The sequence below is a fragment of the Oculina patagonica genome, chromosome 8 (genome assembly GCF_052425735.1).
Source record: "Oculina patagonica isolate OP01 chromosome 8, crgOcupat, whole genome shotgun sequence".
NCBI lineage: Eukaryota > Metazoa > Cnidaria > Anthozoa > Scleractinia > Oculinidae > Oculina > Oculina patagonica.
In genome coordinates, this window is record NC_135765.1 from 18,778,403 (window position 1) to 18,803,954 (window position 25,552).

At 37.7% G+C, this 25,552-nt stretch overlaps 2 protein-coding genes and 1 long non-coding RNA gene across 3 annotated transcripts in view; 1 reads left to right on the plus strand and 2 right to left on the minus strand.

Moving 5' to 3' along the window:
- Positions 1–25,552, minus strand: part of LOC144662793 (uncharacterized) — a 192,926-nt gene that overhangs the window by 143,273 nt on the left and 24,101 nt on the right. Inside the window, exon 6 of the mRNA XM_078523721.1 lies at positions 375–686. Coding sequence (XP_078379847.1) covers positions 375–686 — 312 coding nt within the window. The remainder of the gene's footprint in view (positions 1–374; positions 687–25,552) is intronic.
- LOC144662797 (uncharacterized) overlaps positions 1–25,552 on the plus strand; it is a 208,514-nt gene that overhangs the window by 42,886 nt on the left and 140,076 nt on the right. The gene's annotated exons all lie outside the window — the stretch shown is intronic.
- Positions 17,338–18,261, minus strand: LOC144662875 (uncharacterized). The gene is made up of 2 exons (XR_013572547.1): positions 18,162–18,261; positions 17,338–17,785 (listed from the first exon to the last, which is right to left on the minus strand). It is a non-coding gene; the product is annotated as an uncharacterized LOC144662875 (long non-coding RNA).

Consider the following 25,552-nt stretch of genomic DNA (forward strand, 5'->3'; position numbering starts at 1 on the left):
ATTCTGATTTGCAGTCGATTTAGCAGACCCTGAAAAACACCAAAACGGACATAGTTTGAAAGAATGTGTAAACAAGGTAGTTGAACAGTATCAAAGATAAAGGCATTACATTAGCAGAATTCAGTAGCATCTCGCCTATTTCTTTTTACGTCAAACAGGAATATCAGCAAAAAAGAAACTAGTTAAAAAATACACACACTCACTGAACTGCACAGATCTGTCAGCCAAACTTTGAGTGATAAGTTGCAAAAACTACAATAGATCAGTTAGTCATTTTTTTACTGATGTTTTTACTGTGCCTAAATAAAGTTTGTTATCTATTCATGTCATTCAGATAATCTGCAACAAGAAGTGTGACATTTCCATAACTTTACCTCCTAAAACTTTGATTCTCTTTATGTTTTGCTCTTCTTTCAAACTCTCTCCATATTTGTTGGTTGCAGTCACAACAAACTCATACCGCCGACCCTTTTTAAGTGTGACGACGTATTCACGAACAGAGACATCATGAATGACCTCAAACTTTCTCCAGTCTCCTACGGTACCGTTACTACTAACGTTTCGCATATATACAGTGTATTGTGTGATGTCCGCTCCATTGCTTACTGGCTTTGTCCATTTTAAGGTCACTTCATCACTCTGTACCTCCGCAGGCATGTTTATAATGTCTGGTGTCTCGGGAATGCCTGATTGATTACAATGTTAAAAGGTTGTCCTGTTAGTCGGAAGAAATGAATTTCACAAGCACATAATTGTCACATTACTCATGATTGGTGCTACCATTTTGCTCCTATTTTACCTCCGCGCGGGCACAAAAAAGGCTAATTGTTGATCCGCCATGTAGACGACATGTACTCTTTAATTTTTTGCTATTGTGTTTGAAAAAAGTCCTTTCAAAGTCAACTGTTTGACAATGTTACACCAATCTCTGTGAAATAATAAAACAATACATGTAACAATGGAAAACACTGTAGTAAAATTATGGAGTTAAAGTGACAGCTGCATAAATTAGCAAAGTTCGTAAAGCGGATGTCATGTTAGCAGCTGCTGCTCTCTCGGCTGGACATTCAGTTAATGAAAGCCGCTAGAAATGTACCTATTCTTTAAGCATTTCTTCTATTTAAAGAATATAAGAGAAAAAGACCTGTTTTTACCTTTTTAAACTATTCTTGTTTTATACTGTATTTGTAATTTTAGAAACCGGTTAATTTAAAGTCTTACTGATTCCTCCTAATTTTTAATAGTAAACTATTGCATTTTTAATATATTTTTAAGTAGTAGAGTGTATCCAATTAGCTCCTGTTAGCTAAATACTGACCCTGACACTTCAATAAAGGTTTATTATTATTATTATTATTATTATTATTATTATTATTATTATTATTATTATTATTATTATTCTTCTTAGCAAACACCTTCACACTGTACTCGGTATCTCTGTCCAAGACCTCCAACAGACAGACTTGTTGTACTAGTGTCAGTAACATTCTTATTCTTTATCTCAGTGCCACCCGGTATGCTGGTATGCTGTGATAGGACTCGCTCCATCATCAGCTGGTGCAGTCCATTTCATTGTAGTCTCTGCTCAACGGTACGAAACATTTGGCAGTCACCGGTGCTTTGCCTTAACGTGGCGGCTTGGGTGCCCTTGCGACCCCCAGAGCTGTGCCGGCGGGAGCCTCGCGCTCCTTGCAGGTTCAACCATGCCAAATTGGTCTGCGGGAGAGGGGTCAGACAAAACAAGCACCCTGGCCCTCCAGGTTGGAGGTTGAGCGTGCGGCCAGCATCGCAACCCTGTAAAAATTCTGATTTGCTACCGAAGCATCGACTAATCTCTTAAGGCAACCAGTTCAAGGAGGAATAGGACGCTATGTGGTGAAAGCCGCAAGGATACCTGAGAGCCAAGGCCCTTTCTATCTCCCAGGATGATCTCTAAGATGGGAACTTGGAATGTTAGGACATTATATGCTGCAGGCAAACAACTCAGGTGGTTTCTGAGATAAAGGAATTATAACATCGCCGTGCTAGGTTTGTCCGAGACCAGATGGACGCAGTCAGGTCAGATGAGGCTAATAACAGGAGAAATGGTTCTTTACTCAGATCATGTAGAGATGCTTCATGCTCTCGCGAGAAGCACAAAAACTCTCATTACATGGGAGGCAGCTGGCTCAAGAATCATCACTGCCTCCTTTAGAACCAAAATGAGGAAAATAGCGCTAAACATTATTCAGTGTTATGCTCTCACGAATGACCATGACGAGGAAGCCAAAGATCAGTTCTACAAAAAGCTGCAGAGTATTTTTTGATAAGTTGAAAAAAGGACATGACCATACTTATTGGGGACTTTAATGCAAAGATGAAAAATACATCGAACGTCACGGACTTGGCGTTATGAACGAAAATGGAGAAATGTTCGCAGACCTTTGTACATCCAACAAAGTGGTCATAGGAGGGAGTGTCCTCCCACATAGGAGGATTCATATAAGTGCCATACGTAAGATAACTTTCGCTCGCGCGTGCAAACAAAAAGCAAATTAAGATATTTTTCGATTGCCTACCTTGCGTAACCAAACATATATCGATTGTTTGAAATCATAAAGTTAGTTATTAGAAATATCAGTTGAACAGTGGCCCGCAGTTTCCTGCTTCCTTATTATAAACCTTATTATAAACCATTTCTATTGTTTGTAGTAGTAAAAGTTAATAAATGGCACGCGTATAAATAAATCAACTTTGTTTTACGAGGGTTGCACGTAACAGTCTTCGACTGACAAACCTGTGGCCCTCGGAATCCCGATCGAATTGGAATTTAGAAGTGTTGGTATGTTTACTTTTGTTGGCGCATGTAATCTAAAGAGACGATTTACAACTCTTAAAACTTAGTTGTTTAACAGTCTGACTGATTTCTTTGTTATTAGACCTTTTTATTGTTAATACTTGTGTGATTCTCAACAAAGAGGGCTAATAAGTGCCTTGAGCCAAGATAAGTCTGTTTTTTATTTCTCTTTGTTTGAAACTGAAAAGGATGCCATGTGCACCGTGCAAGCCAAAATTTTCGAACTGTGGGATGATTTCTCTTATCAAAGAAAAACCACGGAGCATCTACTTAAGCAATGCAATTATCTTAATGGAACATCCAAGGCATTAGCACAGCGCACAATAACAAGTCTTAGGATTAGTACTTAATTTGATAAAGGCATTTAATAGCATTTGCCACGTATGAAAATGTAGCAGAAGTTAGGTTGTATTAAAGTGCAAATAGTAAGATAAAAAAAAACTGCTGCATTAACTATTGAATAACTAGGTGAGGAACAATTATGCGGTAAAATTAAATAGTTAGGTGTGAAGAAGTAGTAAGCTTTATTTTAAGTTCTTACTGGAGTCAGGCAGGGATGTCTTCTATCGCCATTCCTGTTCTTGCTGGTTATTGACTAGATTACAAGAAAGACTACATCAACCAAAAGAAAAGGAATCCAGTGGACGCTGTCGACATTCACAGTTGAACGACTTCGGCTATGCCGATGATTTGGCTCTCTTTTTGCATAACTAACGGCAGATGCAAAAGAAAGCATCAGACGTAGACAGCAACTCTGCAGAGCTGGGGCTGGACATCCACAGGCACAAGACTAGGACCTTGAGGCTGAAGACAACAACTGAACATCCAGTCACCCTTAGGGGGGGGGGGGGGGGCACTTGAGGACGTAAAATCTTTTCGTTATCTCGGTAGTACCATCGACAAGCTAGGAGGCACAGACGCGGACATCAAAAGTAGAAATGGTACACATCACATTTGCTGCCGTGTGTAATATCTGGAGCTTAAGGAATATCGCCACACGAACCAAACTCAAGCTCTTTAATTCCAACATTAAGTATGTTCTACTTTATGGCTTAGAGACTTGGAGATTATTAACAAGTGCCTGCGTAGGATTTTACAGTTGGTACGGTCAGATAGAATAAGTAACATCGAAATATGGCAGAGATCTGGACAAACTTCAGTGAAGGAAGCTATCCGGAGAAGGAAATGGAAATGGCTAGGCCACACTTTACGGAGGGCTTCCTCTTCCATCACGAGGCAAGCTTTGACCTGGAATCGATCCTCAAGGGAGTCGAAAGAGAGGTCGATCACGGAACACCTGGAGACGTTCGCTAGAAGCAGAGATCAAATCCATGGGCAATAGTCGGTACCAGCTAGAGAGGAATGCAAAGGACGGGAGGCTATGGCGAGAGACTGTTGATGGCCTATGCTCCTGAGAAGGAGTCAAGAACTACTATTAGACATTTCATGGATCATTTCATTCTACTGTAAAAGGGTTTTGAAAAGTGATTAGAATGTGATTGGAATGTCAGCTATTATAATAAACTTAGTAGTTTAGATTTAATGAGCTATTTATCTTCTATCTGACAAAAAAGGGGCTTTTTATAGTTGAGACTACGTCCCTTTTGTCTAAATCATCTCTTTTACCAATCAACAATATTTAATACACATACTTTTATGTCGCAGGAGCATTGAGGCACTGTTTGAAGGATCAAGGCCATTGAAAGCGACACACTTGTATTTACCAAAATCTTGCTCATCATTTATCGTCACCTTTACTGTGCTTTCTTTAGCTGTGACTGTGTTTAGTTCATTTCCATCAGGTTTGTACCAGGTGAGTGTTGGTGTAGGAACACCATCTGACACACACTTCAACAACACTGTCTGACCAATCCATGAACTGGCAGCTGATGTAGTAATTCTAAGTATTTTTGCCGGGTCTGTAAAAAGAAAGATGAATAATCGTTTACATTTGCTTCAATCCGTTTAGTATTGTATTGTTTAGTATTTAATATTGTAATGAATGTCTAAAATGAAACGCAAAACATAGTTGTAGTGAAAAAACTTATAATGTTGGCCCTTCTCGAGTTTGACGACGTACCGCGTATTTAAAAAAGAAAGGGAGGCATAATGAAAAAAGGTGGCGTCTCCCTAATTGATTTTTCGTGTATACAATTTGTAAAAAGAAAGGCACGTTAAGGAATGTGTTTAAAATGTTTGCCAAGAATGCTGATCTATTACAAATGGGAATTAAAAGTCTTCAGACTCACAACGAACTAATAGAGTTTCTATATGAGTTTTCGTCCCTGCTGGGTTGTTAGCTCGGCATGTGTACATTCCATCATCTGTCCTGGTAATTCTGTCGAAGTTCAAATATGCTGTTTTCCGTCCGAAACTTTTAATTTGCCCATTTCGCATCCATGATACTTCCGGGATTGGCTTTCCAGTCGCTGTACAACTGATATTGACTGAGGATCCCTCAATGTAACTTCCGTTTATTATCGGCGGGCTGATAACTGGTAGCTCTGCAACGAGATAGCTGTTTTTGAGCATTATTAAGATCAAAGATCTTTTCGAGATATCGACTTTTTTTGCATGAAGTTAGTATGAGTAGAAGGTTTATGCTGGGCATTGTTGTTCGAACATATCATGGAAGAATTCAAACGTCTTTCAGTTCAAGCATTTTTTTTTTATTTTCGCGAAGGAAATGCTGTATTTGTCAGTCGCGACGGCTGAGTGCTTTGCGACTCATATACTTTAGCTTGGTTAAAAAGGCGGAGGGAAGGCTCAGGGAAGGCTCATTTTTCCGTTGAGCGAGAAAAATAACGCCTGATCGCAGGTTAGGTTACGCACGACAGAGTTACCTTTTGTCTCGTCACGCAATCTTAACCCCACACTGAGAAGTAAATTTTCGCTTGAATATTACCAAAAGCCGCTTCTCCTCGCGTTATTCTTTACCTTACGGCTACACATGCCATTTCTAACGACTACATTTCCAGTAAAACCGTTGCTGTTTATTTTTCTAATGGCGATGCATTAACTTCTGAACAGAAGAAACGTTTAGCGTTTTATACTGCTTCTACTGGAAGTAATTTCACAACAGGCTACAAAAACACTTGTAAATATCACTTAACACATTTAATGATGTTGCAATTAGCGAAGCGCACTAATGACGTCACAGAATTTGACCCCCGGTGTGAGTCAGACAAAATTCGGATAAACAAACTGCTCTCTGTAAGAACAATGTATGGTTGGCGGGCACTTCGGAGGCATTTTTAACGATTGTTTCACAAAACCCAGGCACAAAACCATGGCCAGATTGGCTCGGAATTCGAGAGAAAGCCTTACCTGTGCAACGTAGAAAGCTTAAACCGTGGTTTGAAACAAAAGGTTTGTCAAACAGAGCGATTATTCAATAAATGTGTAAAATGTTTTACTCTCAGTTATTGAATGGATTATAAAGGCCCGATTTGCTGCCGGGATTTGCTGAAAGAAAACATTTATTTTTATGAGAAATGCAAAACGTTTACACTGTTCTTAGTGGCACATTTTGCAACACAACAGAGCTAACCTCAGATTTATGCCACCACAAAATTACACAAAGAAACGCTTGTCCGATCGGTCTCCTTGCCGGACCCGAATATTTAAAGAGGTCAATTTCGTTACACAATTGTCGCGTATTTAATATAGACTGATCAAGCTCGGCAGCTGTAGCTGCAGTCTGTAATAGTAATAGGGATAAATTTAAATTATTAAAATCAAACCCTGCCGTCAATTCCATTAGAAAGGCGTTTGAATAGCATAATATTTTCGCCCTCTATCTATCATGTGTCGAAATGAGATCGGATGGCCGGCGATCAGTGCCGTCAAATTCGGGAAGAATTCTGAATTTCTTGCAACCGACGATCTTTCCGGGGCCTAAATGAAGCGAACATACAAGTGCTATCCTTCGCAATTATATAACTCGATAGTAATTCGCTATCCGCCGCTCGGCAGCCTGAATAATTTTGCAGTGGGAATCAAGGTGTCATTGCCTGATCGTCGACTAATAAATTCAATTTTGGGCCACTTTTTGGATACCTTCAATCTGTTTTTCACTTACTTAAGCAAAAATGTTTGAAATCTATCATTTTTCGAGCCTTTCGAGAATCTCGGCCTCAAATTGTGCCTTTCTCGCCCTTTTTTTGTCAAGAATGCGTCCCCTCCATACAAAGCCTTTGCCGAAACTAAAATTGTTGTCCGACTCACGCGGGGGGTATCATGCGGCGAAATCTATTTTTAGTAATAGTGCGCTTCGCTAGATGATGTTGCAATTCTAAATTGTGCAACTCAGCAGAAATAATCTATTGTCACGAAATGAGTTCCCTTTGGTTAACTATTAGCAACGTTTTAGTGTGTGAAAGACTTGTACGAGTACAAATTTGCGTCGTTAATCGTTTTAGGTTAAATTAATATTAGCGCCTAAAGACTTGTACCATGACAAATTTCGTTCTTAATCGTTTTAAACTTCGCTGCCTTCGAGCACTGAACCCCTTGCATTCTTAATTGGTTACGTGACGTAAGATTTGGGCTACTCACGTTTTTGATTGTTATTTAACGTTTGTAAATTTGACAAGTCACGTTTTTTCTACAAGAACGGAAGTGCTGAAGCACACCTATAGAGTGACACTTTACAAGTCACGCGCTTTGATCACCCACAGCGGAAAGTATTCCCCTGAAAAATTAAAACAGTCCCTTGAGAGTTAACAAGAATGCGATCCCTTCCGGTTCAGATTTTACCCAGTAAACGCTATTCTCCTACTTTTTGCTTGTAAACAAGCAAAAAAAGTCGAAAAAAAAAAACAGCTAATAGTTTTCGCAGTGTTGATTGCTATCTGACACCAGCCAATGAAATGAAAAGGAATTATTATGTAAAACTAATTCAGTAAAGTCATAGCTTCGTTAAACTGAAGGTTTATGGTTTGGTTAAGACTCTTTTATTTTATTAGTTTTCTTATGAAGAAAACAAACAGCTAAAATGGCCAATAACTCCCCGTTTAAGAAAGACGACACAATTCTTACTGTCAGTATAAACAAAGGGCTATCTAACTTGACGGCAAAGTAAGTAGGCTTCGCAACACTCGATAGAGTGGAAATTAGTATCTTGGTGTATGTGGGGAGTGCTAAATGGTGAATATGACATCCAGTCCAGGATAGCGAACAATGCGGAGGAGGATTTTCCTTTGGAAAAAATGTCGTTTTAGGCTTTCCACTCAAGCATCAACTCCGATGTTTTCTGTATGCCTGTGAGACAGGGCTTGCGACCAAAGCTTCCAACAATAAGGTTAAGACCTTCGTCAATCACTGTCTTCGGCATATTCTTCGAATTCGATAGCGTGAAAAGTGAGAAATTATGAAAGAGATCAATGGAAGTCCAAAGAACTAAACCTTTCACCTGTCAGTCAGAAAAAAGGAAATGGCACTGGCTAGGTAATATGCTGAGAAAGCCCACTGCTAGCTGTGTGACCAGGCATGATTTTCGATGGACACCTAAGGGTTAAAGTACCAAGAAAAGCTAAAAAATGGAGAAGATCAACGGAGGCTAAAGTACAACAAGCTGGACTGAGCTGGAACCAAGTGGAAATGGCCAGGGACAAGGGAAGATGGAGATCTCTGGTGGACAACCTACGTTCCAATGGAAACTCAAGGGTTTAAGTGAGAAAAGCAAGTTGATTGATTGAATTATTTAAGGTCACTAACGATAGATTTAATTAATGTGGCTCTTACATCAAGCAGTGAGCAGACCCCACTACTAATAGGGGACACCTAACTAAGATTAACAAAAATGAATATAAAATCGCAAATAAACAAAAAGAAAAAAATATGGAAAAAAAACTTATACAGATATATTGGATAAGAAAACTGAGAATTATGATTTGCAAAGAAAGTAACCACTACATCCATCCGCTAGGGTATTACTTAGATTAAGTTTGCGTATCTGGGCGTTAAATTTCTTTAAACTGACGGTCTATCTTTCTTCGTTTGCTATCTTGCTCAAAAGTTTTGGGCCTAAATATCGAATTGAATGTTTTCCATACGTAAATCTAGGGAAATAAAAATCTATCCGCCGTAAACCATAAGCGTGGCTGTATTTTCTCTATTAATAGATGAGATAAATGAGTATAACTGTACTTTCGTTATCTTGCTTAGGCAAACATACAAAACGAAAACATACAACAGTTGTTAACTGTGAAAGAGTCAACCAAAAGGTCTGCAATGTTAAAATGAACTATACATGACACCGTGAACGCAAATGGTGGCAAAGAACGTGGAAAACACAAGAACATTTAATTAAAGGAAATGCCCCATTTCATTTATGTATAATGTACAATATGTACCTGTCACAATAAGTTGAACTATGCTCAGGTGGTCTTGACCAGCGCCAGGCTCGGCGTATAGTCTGCACATAAATCTGGTGTTGTCCTGAAGAGATACATTCTCAATGATAAGAGAAGCATTTCCTTCAATCCTTACTCTTCCTTTGTAAGCAGCAGGTAATTGTGGATGTTCTACAACAGTTCCATTTTTAAATTGTACTAGCACATAAACAGAAGGACCATTAGAGACTTGTACACTATAAACAATGCCTTGGAGCTCTTTTTGTTTATCATCCACACTGTAGTCCCACACAAGTCTGGCATTGCTTCCCTTCCTAGCATAACTTGGATCAGAAGGCTCCAAGGTGAACTTTAAAACTCCTTCTAGAAAGGGAACATGAAACCATTAAAACGTATCTCATTTCTCTACACACGAGGGCGGATGTCAGGACGGCTTTAGAGCAGTCCAATGTACCGTATACATGATAAACCGTATTTTCTCAATAAAACGCCCGCGGCGTTAATTTCAAACTTGGCCTGGTGTACCCGGCGTTTAACCGGGGTCCGGCGTGTATTAACGAAGTGAAACTTTCAGATATTTTCCAAGTTGATTTATTATTTCCCATCCTCCGATACTTAGGGCCAGTTTGTCAAAGCGGAACGCTTTTTCCCTTCGTCCCGCCCCGACAAACTGTCCCTGGGTCTCCGAGTATGATTATTACCAAGAGTTACAGTATTGCATACGACACGTTGCAATCAAGATTTGTGACAAACAGAACCGAAACAATATATGTACAACATGGGAACAAGTAAATGTTACGGATACAGAGTTTTACGTTCATAAACTGCAACGCCTGGACCTCGAACAAACGCCGGGACCTCGATCAAACGCCCTGGCGTTTATTAAAAAATTAGCAGTTTTGACCCGGCGTTTAAACGAGCGGGCGTTTAATTGGGGTACGGCGTTTAATCGAGAAAATACGATATATCTGATTGAACTTTAAATAATCAAAATGCAAACAATGTCATGATATTGTTTGCATTTTTTAATTTAAAGGTCAATAGATTCTGTTATCCCGATAACTCGAACCTTCAAGGGAAATTGATAACGGTTCGAGATGTCGGGAGTTCAAGCTATCGAGTGTATGCTGATCATCACATGTTTGTATTACCATGGTTAAAATAATTTGGCCGTCGTCAAGAGAAAAGTGGATAAAGGATGGGATATGGGTGACTAATTTGGGGTCGTGGGGATAGGTATAGCTACTTTAGGAATATATCATCTTTTGTTTTTTTACATCTCTTGTAAATCAGTTATCTTAGCTGGACTGAAAACAATAGTATAATACATGCTGTTAAAAAATGCCACGTTTCATATGCTGCTCAATATCAATTGTTAAAGATGACCGTTATTGTAATTGCTTTCACTTACTGCCTTATCCAGATAAACTGTTTCACTTATTTTCCCGTGTTTGGAATTAAAGCCAAGGCACGTCCATTGCATCCTTTCATATTAAAACAAGGGTTTGAAAGCTTCCATGTTTAATACTCTCATTATTATTGTAAACGATATTTTTAAGGCACTTAATGTGTTCTCAAATCAAAATAACCTACCGTCCTAAAGAAACAGGTCTAACCGAGTTTATCTGGGAATGCCATTCGATTTTATATCTATTTTGTACGGGAATGGTATTTGATTTAGAGGGATTTGTTGGGGTAAGGTTTCCGTTTTTTTTTTTTCTTCACAGTGCTTTTTCGTTGATGCACGTCAGGGTGTCTTCAGTTTTATCCTCTGTATCGATCCGTAAGTTCTCTGTATTAGAATAAATTGGCACTCAAGCCACTTGGTCCAGCATTAAGCTCAGTAGTCTTATTTGCATAGAGAATCAACCTCTGTAACAGTTGCGTCCAGACTGAATATCAAAACGTTGCACGAAATGATAGCCCGATCATGTCAGGCGCTTCAAAATATATATGGGTTATTGACCAAGCTTGTTCGGTCAAGATGGCAGGATATTGGCCTCGTTCGTTTTTTTGCGTGTTTATGGACCTCGACTTCGTCTCGGTCCATAAACACGCAAAAAAAGAACGAGGCCAATATCCTGCCATCTTGACCGAACAAGCTTGGTCAATAAAGGATTTATTATTTGACTTTTTACGAGTACTGAAAAGGAAGCCAGTTGCATGCTCAATCATGGCGCACGCTAAAATCATTCCATTGGTTTAAAAGTTTAACGAGTGACTGTCAAATTCTTGAATGAATCGAGTTGAAGTAAAACGACGCGACAACAGCGAAATTCAACTCTTTTTAACCGTCAAAAGGATATTGAAATGGCTAAAATTGCGAATCAACGTTGAGTTTGAAGCCTTAAAACAAGAATGTCCATTCCATCTGGCCGCCAGCTTTTGATTATTGGACGTTTTGCAGACTGAGTATTTGCTCGCTTCTGGCGCTTTTGTGGTGCAAACCTGCCCTGACACGAGCTGAATATTGAAATTATGATTGTTGAAAGCGTTTGGGACTTACTTCACGGGAAAAGCTTGAACTTTCCTACATCATTGATATAAATGTTCGACCCGACCTTATTCGACGTGAGCGTTAGAGGTTTCGGTGAAAAGATGTTTTTTAAAAAGCTTTCAGTGCCTGGTTCGCTGTGCCGTCCGCTTTCTTCCATTTTGAAGATTTTACACAAACGACTAGTTTGCCGAAGTCTTTATTCTTCAGGTATGTCACTGATTTCTCTCCCTTTTCCGCCGAAAAAAAACCGATAACATGTCTCCAAGTCGCTTTGCGCTTTAATTTTTGTATCAGGTGGTTGTTGTGGCAAATAAAATTCACGAAACTCGTTAGCATTTGTTGATTAATTTGTTTGTTCTCATTATTTCACTTCAATACCTATTTCTTTGTTATCGGACTCCATTTCGCTAGAAACAGACAAAAAAAACCTGTGTTGTTTCGGAAAATACTTTCATAGCTCAAATTTACGACTGAAAAGCTTTTTGGAGTAGCGACGACGGAACTGAAAAGTTTTTTCGCTTGCGGGAACACAACGGGCGAACCCGAGCGGTCAAGATGGCTCCATCTTGACCGCTCGGGTAGCCAATCAGAGCACGGGATTTGTTTCATCTTGACCGCTCACGGAGCTAGTAAAATAATAATTTCAATTATCTGACATCACGTATTGACGTCGTGAAAAGATATCACGAGATAGTCATCAGTTGCAAATTACAGTTTCAAAGGCGACTTGGACAATGGATAGAGCAACATTAAATATTAAAACTAGTAATAGTTCTCACTTAGCTGTCCCTGCCTAGCCTTTTTAAAATTTGTTTTTACAGCAATAATCTAAGATTAGTGGAGTATTTTTGTCGCCTTTAATTATTGATGTCGATGGAATTAGGCTCCTTTTTTACTGTGCCCTGTACGTAACAACATTGTTTGCTTCGAAATTTCCTGTTGTGTGACACCGTTGCGTCCTCAAAAAATTCACAAATTCAAGTCGAACGTATTACCTAGCGGAAAAAAAAACATAACACATAATTCGTGTTGACAACACGCAAGCTTATTCCCGGGCTTATAACAAAAATTTCCAGGCCAAATAGCCTAACATTTCCACGAGTAACAAAATATGGCTAATTCGAGGATTCGAGAAAACCATTTTTTTATCCTCGCTTTTGTTTATTACTCGTTGCAAGATGTATACGATTTCCGCTTGTTTTCACGACGTTCAATCGCTGACTAAGATAAGAACCCTTTCGTTCCTGGATGATACGCCTGTTATGCTTCATATTAGTTTTGGCATCATTTCAATTTCAGATACACCTTACAGCCATTTCTTCAAGGAACAGATGTCAGTCGAAATAAATAACATGAAGCTAAACTAAAACGAGTTTCAAGCTGCATGCAAGTCGAATATACCACTGCCATGGTAGCAAAGTTCTTTCTTTCAGTATTAAAGTGCAGGTGAACCAAAAGTCACACTATAGTGGAAATTCGGCTCAACCATTCGCTGTGTAACCTAGGTATACATTAAGGTCCATACAAATTATTATATTTAACCACCGATTTGCAACGCTGTGAGCTTGCGATCCCTAGGGTGTCGCCTTTCGTAAGTAAATGCTAAATCTTGATGTATATCACGTATTGCTGAGGTTATTTGCTGTGACCGTACGGCAGTCCTAATAAAACGCAATCATGTCTGTCATTCATTTTTTTCACAACTGAACGTCAATTTCCTTCACTTACATCTGTATTTTGAGTTTGTTAGTTGATCTAAGAAGTCTAATGTGAACGTCCGTCGAATAGGTATTTGTGCGCGATAAACACTGAGGCAACTGACGTAAATTATTCAGGCTTAGTCAAACACACTTCACTGAGGCGTGTTGCCCTATCTTGCTATAAATCCCTACAATGTTGTCTCTGTTTATTTTGTAATTATCTTGAAGACCTTGCTCATGATCTTAATCCTCAAGGACGCTACTGTTACTCAAATCTAAAACTGTAAAATAAATTTCCCACTGTGAACTAAACTGAAATCTCTTTAACGTACCTGAATACGGAAGTATCAACACGATTACATGTAAGAGGTAACCTAAAGAGAGAAAGTTTTCAACCATTATCAGTCAGGTCCACTCAAGGAAGAAACTGATGCCGCCACTTTTATAATGCAGTTAGCAAAGGTACTCAACCAATACGTTCTTTATTTGGATAGAGTCACACTTCAGTAGCTTGAGTTACTTGGCACGGGATGATGAGAAGACAACACACCAGCGTCTAAAAAATTCCTCGTGAGAGACGGCAAGAGACAAGTCAGCCTCAACGACGAGTGCAATGCTCAGAAATATCAAGTTCAGTTTGTTTGTTGAAAATGAATAAATCTTGTTTTCTGTAGTAATCTGATACTCTAGATCAATATTGCACTAAATATATTGAACAGATTAGCAATGTTTTTTAACGCCATGCAGTAAAACTACTTTGTTGTGTAAAATTTTCCCTTCTTTAAAGATCGTAGTTTTCCGCCTAGAGCGGACAGTTTTCGAAGGCACAAGTTCGAAGAAATTTTATCCATCTGCTTCTCGGCACAGATAATGTCCGCGAATAAAGATCCATGCAGTTTTTTTGCGCATTTTGTTTGCTTTCGTCTATTGTTTTTGTTATGGTCAAGGCAATATGGCATTAAAACAGATGCGTTTGCGTTCATCCATAAATCTTTCTTTTAAGGTGGCCCGCGGGTATTTATGAGGCTGACAGTTCTCTTTTTTAAGCGCGTTTTTAAACGGGAAAACGTGAAGCGATTGCTTAGATTTTTGAGAATCTGAAAGAATAAAGCTTAAATCATATAAAATGATAAATTTTATGGCGATCAAACGCGATTTGTTTAAGTTATGAGCGATTTTCGGAAGCCTTCGATTTTAATAAAATGCGATTATTTTAAAAATGCCACGGTGAATTTTTTCGTAATTACCCCAAAACGTTGCCAAACAGTCGAAGTTTACTCACAACAACTTACAGGAAAATCCACTCCGTAGATTTCCTGAACGAGCGACATATTTATTTTGCCTTAAAAACTGTTGTGTTATGCGTCTGACTTGACCGTCGCATAAATGTGATACTTATAAAAACCCAGTACCAGTTAGTTTTGAGGCTGATGTCACCTTAATCTTGTGTGTAAAAGTTAAATAGATCGTGTATATACATCAAATGTTAGCAGTCAATAAAGATGGATGGTTTTCAGCCGAATTATTGAAAATATCAAACAAATGACGTTATTTCAAATTGCGAAAAATTTGTCGATTTGTTTTGTATTTTTTTAAAACTGCAGCTAGAACAGGATTTGCAAAAGTTTGTGCCGAGTTTCAGCGTATTTCGTTCATACGGTTTGGAGAATTTTGGTCGCAAAGTCAGATACATTTGCTTTCCAAGTTTTAATCGCTTTGTAAACCTCGCATTTCGAATGAAATTATTCTGTTGTTGTTCGAAGAGAGGTGTTACTTCCAAATTCCGCACGATCTTCTGCCTTCAGGGAATACATGTGTTGGAACGGTAATTGTCATTTTAGTAGTAACTACTTCGAATTCAGGCTGTGTTATTTCCAAGTGGCAGAAGATCATGCGGAATTTGAAAGTAACACCTCTCTTCGAAAACAACAGTATAATTTCATTCGAAATGCGGGGTTTACAAAGCGACTAGAACTTGGAAAGCAAATGTACCTGACTTTCCGACCGAAATTCTTCAAACCGTATGAAAGGAACACGCTGAAATTTGGCACAAACCTTTGCAATATCCTGTTCTAGCTGCAGCTTTAAAAAAATGCAAAACAAATCGACAAATTTTTCGCAATTTGAAATAACGTCATTTGTTTGATATTTTCAAAAACTCGGCTGAAAACCATCCATCTTTATTGACTGCTAACATTTGGTGTATATACACGATCTTTTTAACTTTTACACACAAGATTAAGGTGACATCAGCCTCAAAACTGGCTGGTACTGGGTTATTATAAGTATCACATTTATGCGACGGTCAAGTCAGATGCATAACACAACAGTTTTTAAAGGCAAAATAAAGATGTCGCTCGTTCAGGAAATCTACGGAGTGGATTTTCCTGTAAGTTGTTGTGAGTAAACTTTAACTGTTTGGCAACGTTTTGGGGGTAATTACAAAAAAATTCACCGTGGCATTTTAAAAATAATCGCATTTTATTAAAAACGAAGGCTTCCGAAAATCGCTCATAACTTAAACAAATCGCGTTTGATCGCTATAAAACTTATCATTTTATATAATTTAAGGATTTTTCTTTCAGATTCTCAAAAATCTAAGCAATCGCCTCACGTTTTCCCGTTTTAAAACGCGCTTAAAAAAGGGAACTGTCAGCCTCATAAATACCCGCGGGCCACCTTAAATAGGAATATTACAGTAGACTTAACAGGAAATATTTCTATTTTAGATATTCACATTGCAGGCTATTTGTTACGCAAATTGTCGCTTTAGTATTGCTTTTGTCTTTATCACTTATGTCTCGGCAATAAATCATGAAAAAGGATATTTCTCTGTGCTATACAGAATAAGAAGAGGCAAAAGCCGCTATTCAATTATATATAGAGATTACTTCATGGTAAGTGAGCATGTATTATTTTTAGTCACGACTTGTGAAGAATAACAAAACAAACGAACGAGCGAGTTGAATATCCTTCACAACAAGTAAATACAAATGTACATGCAAACTTATGATGAAATAATTGTCTATCATATGAGTTCTGAGATATCACAAAGTTGAGTAAAAAAATGAACATCGCGGTCGCTGGCACGAAAAGCAAACATTGGTCACCAGAGCATCCTTAACTCCGCTTAAATGAAAAGAATTCTGCGAGTTTAATTTTTACATTTAACGTTATCTACAGCAAACTTGGCACGAAAATCACTTCACTGACCATATTTTATATAACTAAATGAGCGAATGAATCACCATTACCGACATTCCATGTCGAGAGTTGTTCTCTGTGTCTTGAATTCTTCTCTCTACATTTAAGAAAATTCATCAAAATATATTTGTAAGCCATGATAGATGTAAACTGCCAACGTAATTGGCGGGACAATCCGAACGATTTTTTAACGAGTGAAAAAATAATAGAAGGCTTGTGATTGGTCGTACATTTTTAATTAGCGAAAATTATCGTATGATTTTTTCTCGACAATTTTTTAAGAATTTCTAGTGAGCAGCACACAGCAACAGATCTTGTCAACTTGCTTTATTTTCTCCGACCGGTTTCGTCTGATCAAACATACTTCATCAGGGAGTTTGAACAAGATACATAAAGGAACTTATTTCATACCTATGCTATAGAGTACAAATCACGTTCCAACTAGGGTGTGAACAGCAAAAAACACCTACAGAATTGCGTACAGGATATGACTAAAATCCTGCAAATGATTTGTACTCTATAGCATAGGCTTATCAGACGAAACCGGTCGGAGAAAATACTGATATTATTGAAGTGATGTGTTATTGTAAGTAGACAATTTTTTAAGAAATTCTAGTGAGCAGCACACAGCAACAGATCTTGTCAACTTGCTTTATTTTCTCCGACTTACAATAACACATCATTTCAATAATATCAGCGCGAATATATACGATTTACAAAACAAAAGAAACACTGTAAAGGAAGTTCATCTCCGTAAGGGCTTTTAATCGGCGAGTATATATCGATCGATCTTACAAGCAGTATTAAAGAACCACTAAAAAAAATCAGCTAACAATTTAGCTAGAGACTCTTAGAAGTGATATGTTAAAAAAATATATACCCGCGCGATTAAACGTTTTGATATGCATTCTACCTAGTGGCTACTTTTATTTCAATTACTTTTATTTTCTTTAGGTTATTGGCTTGTTTTCTGTTGGCAGATAGATGTGCTTATAACTAGGAGGTTTATACTGCAAATTTAAAGTTTACTTTCATTTCTGTTTTATGTTGTTGCTAATAGCGACTTCTCTTTTACATTAACGTTTGCACCCGAGTAAGAGTACAACGTCTGTTTCACTACTTGTTATTCAGCTGTAAGATCCTCCGTGTTGACGTACAAGCTGTTGTCATACTCATCAAGGTTGATGTATGTCTGTAACAGCAAAATATATTGCAGGTAAGCTGTGGAATCAATTTTTAGTTTCGAGTCGAGCTGATTTTAGTTGACTGACATGGTGCAAAGAATAATTTGCAGCGAAGATTATGCTTCCGCACCAATCGCTCGCTATTTTTTCTACTTTGCTAATTTTATAACTGCGCCGTCTTGTGAACTGTAATAAAAGATGTTAACCACTACGACTTATGTGGACATTCTGTGTCAAGTGTTCCAGGTGTGAAAAAAAGGACGATAAACTTCGCCTGTTTAATGCTATACTCTATATAGTTTCCAAACTGGCACTGAAAGAACATGTTTATTTTAGTTACTTTTTGCGTTACTAACAAAATATGCCGAATTCTATAGTGTTTACCTTGTGGTTTCTCTCAATGCCTTTCATCGTTTCTTTTAGTTTAGGAAAGGTTGGTCGATCACTTGGCTTTTGTTCCCAGCAATTAAGCATAATCTGGTAACTAATCAACATAAAGACAGTTAGCAACAGGCAATGGATATGCTTCATGTAAATAGTATACCTCATTACATGAAATTTTCGCGACACGTTAATTTCGCCAATTTTAGCGATTCTAAAAAAACGATAAGTGTCGCGAACATAACATGACGCGAAAATTAAGTGACTCACATATGCCATAATCACGAAAGAATGAGTTTCGTGTCACTTACGGAAGAAATTTTGTTGTCAATTGGCTCAAGAACAATTATTCATGGACGTACAAGCATGACCAACCCTACTTGTAGACATTGTGAGAACTGCTCTGTTGTTGCTATTGCCGAGATTTAGTCCCGCCCTTGCGTTTTTTGTTAATTTTGGCGTAATCGTTCCTTTGATGAAGTCGTTTTATTTAATTCAAAGGCATGTTAAATAATATTACAAAGGAAATTTACATTGTGTCTTACTCAAAAACGCGAAATTAAAGTGATTAAAAATGCAAATTTTTCGCAAAATCGCGAAATTTAAGTGTCGCGAAATATGCGCACCTCAAAATCGCGAAATTAACGTGTCGCGATAAGACGATATAGCATGCACTTCTTGGTTCTAAACCCTTAAAATTCTAATTTTCTGTGTGTTACTTCCTGGTAAACCGTCCTTTAGATAATCACTTTTTTCAAGTAGCAAACAATAAATCTTTTTCATATCACGTCTAACATACCAAAGAACATTTCATTATCAGAGAACGTTATATCATTAAAATTATCATTAGATCATTAAAAAATTGTTAACCTGTATACAAATTGTTTTATAACTCCTAGGACGCGGTTTTGGGCCACCAAATGGAATATTACTCCAATCAGTGGGAAGTAGTGTGAAGCCCAGGGGACTAAACAGAGTTGCACGTAAATATTAAAATTAGCTGAAAGATTGAGCATCAACACGAGTTACTCGTATGACTTCCAAAACAATAATTACAGTAAGATAATAATAGTAAAAGTAATTATAAGAGTAATTATCGAGGTTATCCCGGGATGTTGCTTAGCTTTGTATCTACTGACAAGATACAATAATCAGTGTCCCCTTCGTTCCTCATCTAACCCTAAAACATCGTTCTGATTTGTATCACTTCAATTGTGACCCACAACAGCACTCCACCACCCCGCTTCCTCCTGTACTGCATGGTTACTGGGTGGTAAGCATTACGTTTTTTGGCGCTTGAGTACAAAGCTTTATGTTAAGTCATAAAAAATCATATATCATGGAATCTGCGAAATGTCCTACATTCTAGTTGCTATATATGGCGGGCAGGTAAATTGAAAGGGGAGATAATTATTGTTTATTTGATAACCACTCACACATCACTTTGTGTTGTGTATGTTCCGTATACCAAAGCTTCGTAAGCAGTCCACTTGACAGGCAACCGGCCCTGAAAGATAAACAGGCTCACTAGTCTTTATCATTATATGCTATCACAGGCTTTAGAACAATAATACAATTTATTGTGAGTTTCGGGGGAGGGGGGGGGGATGGGGGGGGGGACTCACCCGACTTTCCTTGGTATAAATATCATCCTGGTAAACATTCCTCGCCATCCCAAAATCTGTCACCTTACACTTCTCTCCTTCACCAACAAGAACATTTCTGGCCGCCAAGTCACGATGGATTATCTAAAAGAAAAAATGCCAATATGTCAAATTGCAGTCCTTGTTATTTAATTCGGTTTTCTCTTTAGTTGCCTTGGGTGAATCCATATTATTATAGATGTTTACCTTTCTTGACGACAAATAAGTCATCCCATCAGCTATCTGCCATGCAAAACTCATCAACTGCTGTGAAGTCAGATTGGTTTTTGGCTTTCTATCCGGGTTTTTAAAATACGTGTCATTGAGCCCACGACTCTTCCTCAAATAACCCAGCAGATCACCGTACGGGACATACTCAATAAGGACCAGTAACGGATCTAGAATAAAAGATTCCATTAACATATAGGTACTGAATAGGAATACAGTCAAAATTTCATTTAAATTCTGGAGCCGAGGGAGGACGTATTTTGAAGCCATTTTATAACTAACAGCATATGTATGTATCGTTCATTATACAACATTTAAAACGGAGATATTTATTCTTTTACCAGTCTCAGTAACACATCCCATCAACGTTATCACATGAGGATGAGGCTTCAGTTTCTTCATCAATTCAAGTTCTGAAAGCAGGTCCTTTCTGTCTGAATCAGGAGTATTATCTATTTGGAGCAAAGCAATTTAAGAAAAATATCGACCCATTGCAATCAAACAATCGAATCTAAAAAAGGTCACAGTATCGCTTAAATTTGTTAATGAGATAACCTTTCAACATTTTCACAGCCACAGTCACATCTTGGTTACCATGGATGTTCTTTGCTGTTGCCTTAGCAACTTGGGAAAAAGCTCCATTTCCGATATTTTTAATGATGTTGACTTGTTCTCGACTGATCTCCCAGCTTCTTGTTGAAGGATGAAGCGGCATGTATACACTGGTGTTAGGAATCTCGTAAGTTGCGCTGGTAACTTCACTTGTTTTGATTGACTGAAAATCTGCTTCCTGTTGGACAACAGTTGTCTAGGAATAAACAGTAAAAAAAATTAACGACGCCAATTTAATAAGAAATAGTAATTGGTAGATTGGCTTTCTCCCCGAGCCTATACTGAAAGCGAAATTAAAAGAAGAACTTACCATTTGAATGGAATCTGTCAAATCTGCCCGTGATGAGGATTTGCTACCACTGAAATTTGAAGATATGATTGTAAGTTTTAAACTGAATTTAAAAACTCATTGAAATATGCCGATGTAGTATCGTGAATAGTCATTTATAGCTGTTGCTATCTATAGTTCTCGTTTAACTTAAGAATTTTTTCTGATTTAAAAGAAGCTAGCTATAAGTTAATTTACTATTTTGTCATCTCCAAATATTGACTGTTGTACTCACCGTTTCTCATGCTTATGGATTGCTGAAAAACAAAAACGTGTACAGAAATAAAGCAGCGAATGAGCTTTACGATCGCTTATTTTTGAACGACACAAGGAGTGGAGCCGCTCTAGAAAAAATACCTTTGGCACCCAGGGTAGTAGAACGGGAACGCGCAGATTGTACCAAGGAAAGCTAAAATCAAAGCGGTTACTTTCAATAGTAACAAAGATAACACACACTGGAAATATTTAAGATGGTTTCCTCCCAACATTCGAGCGATACCTGCCAAAATTAAGTTACCAAAGAGACCGCATAGCATGGTAACAGTTGAAGTACAGCTAAAAAAAATTCTAGCATTCAAGCTGACCCTGCGAGAGAAAAATGGATTTAAAATTATCTATATTTCAAAAAAAAAAAAACAGACGTTTTACGCCAGTTCAATGCAAAATGGCGCGCGTTTCAAACATTTTAACGAGGTTTGACTTTAAATTTTTCGAGAATGCTTTAGAATTTAACCACGGGGTTACTAAGACAAATGAATTTCAATAAGATCTTTCCGTGCGTATGGGTAGGTTTTTGGTACTTAATTTTCGCACTCATTTCTCACACCTTCAGCGGAATCCGTCTAAACAATGAGCAAAGCTCCGATGGTTTCATTACAAATAAACGGATAGGTGGAGGTACGTTAAACGGCTTAACAACTTTCTAAAATTATATTTTAGCGAAAAATTGTAGAGAGTGAACACAAAGAATTACCTGGAATTTGACGCCTTCTCCAGCTGATAACACTGATTATAACAATGATTATAACCAATAAGATTATGATACTGAGATAAACAGCATGAAGAATCTCCACTTCCCTGTCGCATCTAACAACTGTGGGTTGTAACATTTAACATTAATATTTGTTTCCTCTCTTTTATTTAAAGTAGCCTGCCTGTAAACCAGTCATCTGGAAATTGTTTGTAAGACGAATACAAGTATATACATTTATTTTTGTTAAAGTTGAATTAAAAAAGGAAGTCAACAGCAAACCGCTCACAGGACCATGTTTAGTACAAATGTTTCGCCCTTCGGGCTTCTTCAGTGTATAGTTGACATTGGACAATACTTGGTAATAGTGGTCATATGTGACTTCCTTTTTTCATTCAACTCATCTAAATCTTGGAGTCAAGGCATCGTACACTGTATATAAGATCCCAAATTGCATTGGATCCTAGTCACAAGCGGCATTTTTCGTTGGTGGCACTGTTTCTAAAAAAACAATGGTATATTGCAATTCCTGAATTTTGATTGGTTAACAGGCAATAGTGTATGAGCTCATATGCCATTGACACAAATATGGTAGCCGATACGAGTCAAGGAAAACAGCTGGGGAGCTCAAATATTGCAATTCTTTCGGCTTTTTTTATAAAACAATTATTCCACTCGCGGTTGTTGGATATGAGATCGTTATTGTAATGTATTGTTCAGCGGTTGTGTACGCATGCTCAATAAAGGGCGGACCTGGGTTCTTGTATGGCCGCCATGTTGAAATGTAGTGTGTTGTTAGCGTCATCTGGCCTAATCAGCCGTATAAGAGACCATCCAAAGGTTTCTCGATATTTAACAGTTATAGTATAGCCAACTCATATCATAGATATGGTTATATATTTTCAGTTACTCTCCTTACAAAAAACGTCTTGCTAGACGAGTCAGTCTTCTACTATATAGACACTGAATTCATTAATAACCTGTTTCATTGTGATGTGAAGTCGACTTAGTGGACCCTAGAAAACATGAACGAACATACAGTTAGTTTAAAAAAAAAAATGTGTATACAACTTAGTTATACAGTAATCCAAGATGATAGAATTACTGCAGTTCCCTAAGGCATTACATACACAATACTAACCATCACTCATTTCGTTTTACGACAAAGAGAAATATCAGAACAATTACAAGTTAAAGAAATAATCTGCAACAAGAGGTTTAATTTTTTTATAACTTTACCTCCTAAGACTTTGATTTTCTTGACGTTTTGCTTTTCTATCAAACTCTCTCCATATTTGTTGGTTGCAGTCACAACAAACTCATACCGCTGACCCTTTTTAAGTATGACGACGAATTCACGAATAGAGATATCATGAATGACCTCAAGTTTTCTCCAGTCTCCTTCGCTACCGTTACTACTAACGTTTCGTATATATACAGTGTATTGTGTGATGTCCGCTCCATTATTGACTGGCTTTGTCCATTTTAAGGTCACTTCATCACTCTGTACCTCCGCAGGCATGTTTACAATGTCTGCTGTCTCAGGAATTCCTGATTGATAAAAATGTTAAAACATTTGCCTTTAGTCCGATAAAATAAGTTTCACGTTATGCTTGACGCCACCATTTTGTGCCTATTTTGTTCCGTCGCGGGCACACAATAGGCTGCTTGTTTATCCGCCATGTTGACCGCATGTATTCGTGTTTTGCTGTTGTGTTTGACAATAATGTTACACACTCTCTTTAAAATAACAGAACAATGGACAGCACTGTAGCAAAATCATCGACTTTAAATGACAACTGCATAAATTAGCAATTTTCGTAAAGCCGATGTCATGTTAGTAGCTGTATCCCTTTTGGTTGGACATTCAGCTAATGAAAGCTGCTGAAAATCTTACCTTTAGTCTTTGTTCTGATTATCTTTTGCGCATCTGCACTCTCAAACACTGCATTCCTGGTAAACACCTTCACACTGTACTCGGTATCTCTCTCCAGACCTCCAACAGACAGACTCGTTGTACCAGGGTCAGTAACATTCTCATTCTTTATCTCAGTGTCACCCTTTAGTATGACCACTCGGTATGCTGTGATAGGACTCCCTCCATCATCAGCTGGTGCAGTCCATTTTACTGTCAGTGAAGTGGCTTGGATGTCTGAAGCTGAAGATATGACGGCTGGGGAGCCTGGTTTTTCTGATAAAAGCGAAAATAAGAAATTTGATTTTTATCATTTCATTGTAGCTATATTCTATTGCTGTGCCTTTCAATAACACGCGAACTTTGTTCAGATCAATGGTTAAGTCAACGGTATGGATCATTTGGAAGTCACCATATTTAGGTGTTATAAAACATTTTAAAGTGTATGTGACATGAAAAATATTTTCTGCTTATTTGAATGGCCTTTCGAAATACAGAAGAATGGCGTTTTTCTTTTTAAAATATCTTTTTTCGTTTCAGAAAATAGTTTTAATAGTTTTAGAGATATTGTTTATTCAGTATTTTACCATTTTTTAGAGTCAAATCTTATGACGTCATCACTGATCTAATTTCCATAATACAAAAACGTCAATATCTCTGAAACGAAAAAAGATATTTCGAAAAGAAAAACGCCATTCTTCTGTATTTCGAAAGGCCTTTCAAGTAAGCAGAAAATATTTTTCATGTCATATACACTTATAATTTTATTCTACTGTTAAATGCTGTGCTTAGTATGTGATTGGAATGTCAGCTATTATAACTCATTTAATAGTTAAGATTTAATGAACTATTTAACTTCTAACCGACAGAAAAAGGGCTTTTCTATGGTTGGGACTACGTCCCTTTTGTCTAAATCATCTCTTATACCAATCCACAATATTTTGATACACATACTTATCTGTCGTAGGAGTATTGAGGCGTCGTTTAAGGGATCAAGGCCATTGTAAGCGACACACTTGTATTCACCAAAATCCCGCTCATCATTTATCGTCACCTTCACTGTGCTTTCTTTAGCTGTGACTGTGTTTAATTCATTTCCATCAGGTTTGTACCAGGTGAGTGTTGGTTTAGGGACACCATCTGACACACACTTCAACGTCACTGTCTGTCCAATCCAAGAACTGGCAGCTGATTTAATAATGCTAAGTATTTTTGCCGGGTCTGTGAATGGAAAGATGAATATTCGTTTACATTTGATTAAATTCGGTTAGTAAAAAAACGTACTGGAATTCAAAAAAGGAAACGCAAAACTTATGGTAAGAATTTTTCTCCATATTTGTTAGTTGTATTGACTAAACTTATAATGTTGGCCCTTCTCGAGTGTGACGACGTAACGCGTTTTCAAAAACGAAAGGGAGGCATAATGAAAAAATGTGACAACTCCCTCGTTGATTTTTCTTTTATCTAATGTCCCAAAAGGAAGACGCGTTTAAGAATGTGTTTAAAATGTTTGCTGGGCAATGCTGATCTATTACAAATGGGAATTAAAAGATTTCACACTCACAACGAACTACCAAAAGTTCTATATGGGTTTTCTTCCCTGCTGAGTTGTTCGCTGTGCAATTGTACATTCCATCGTCTGTCCTGGTAATTCTGTCGAAGTTCAAATATGCTGTTTTTCGTCCGGAACTTTTAATT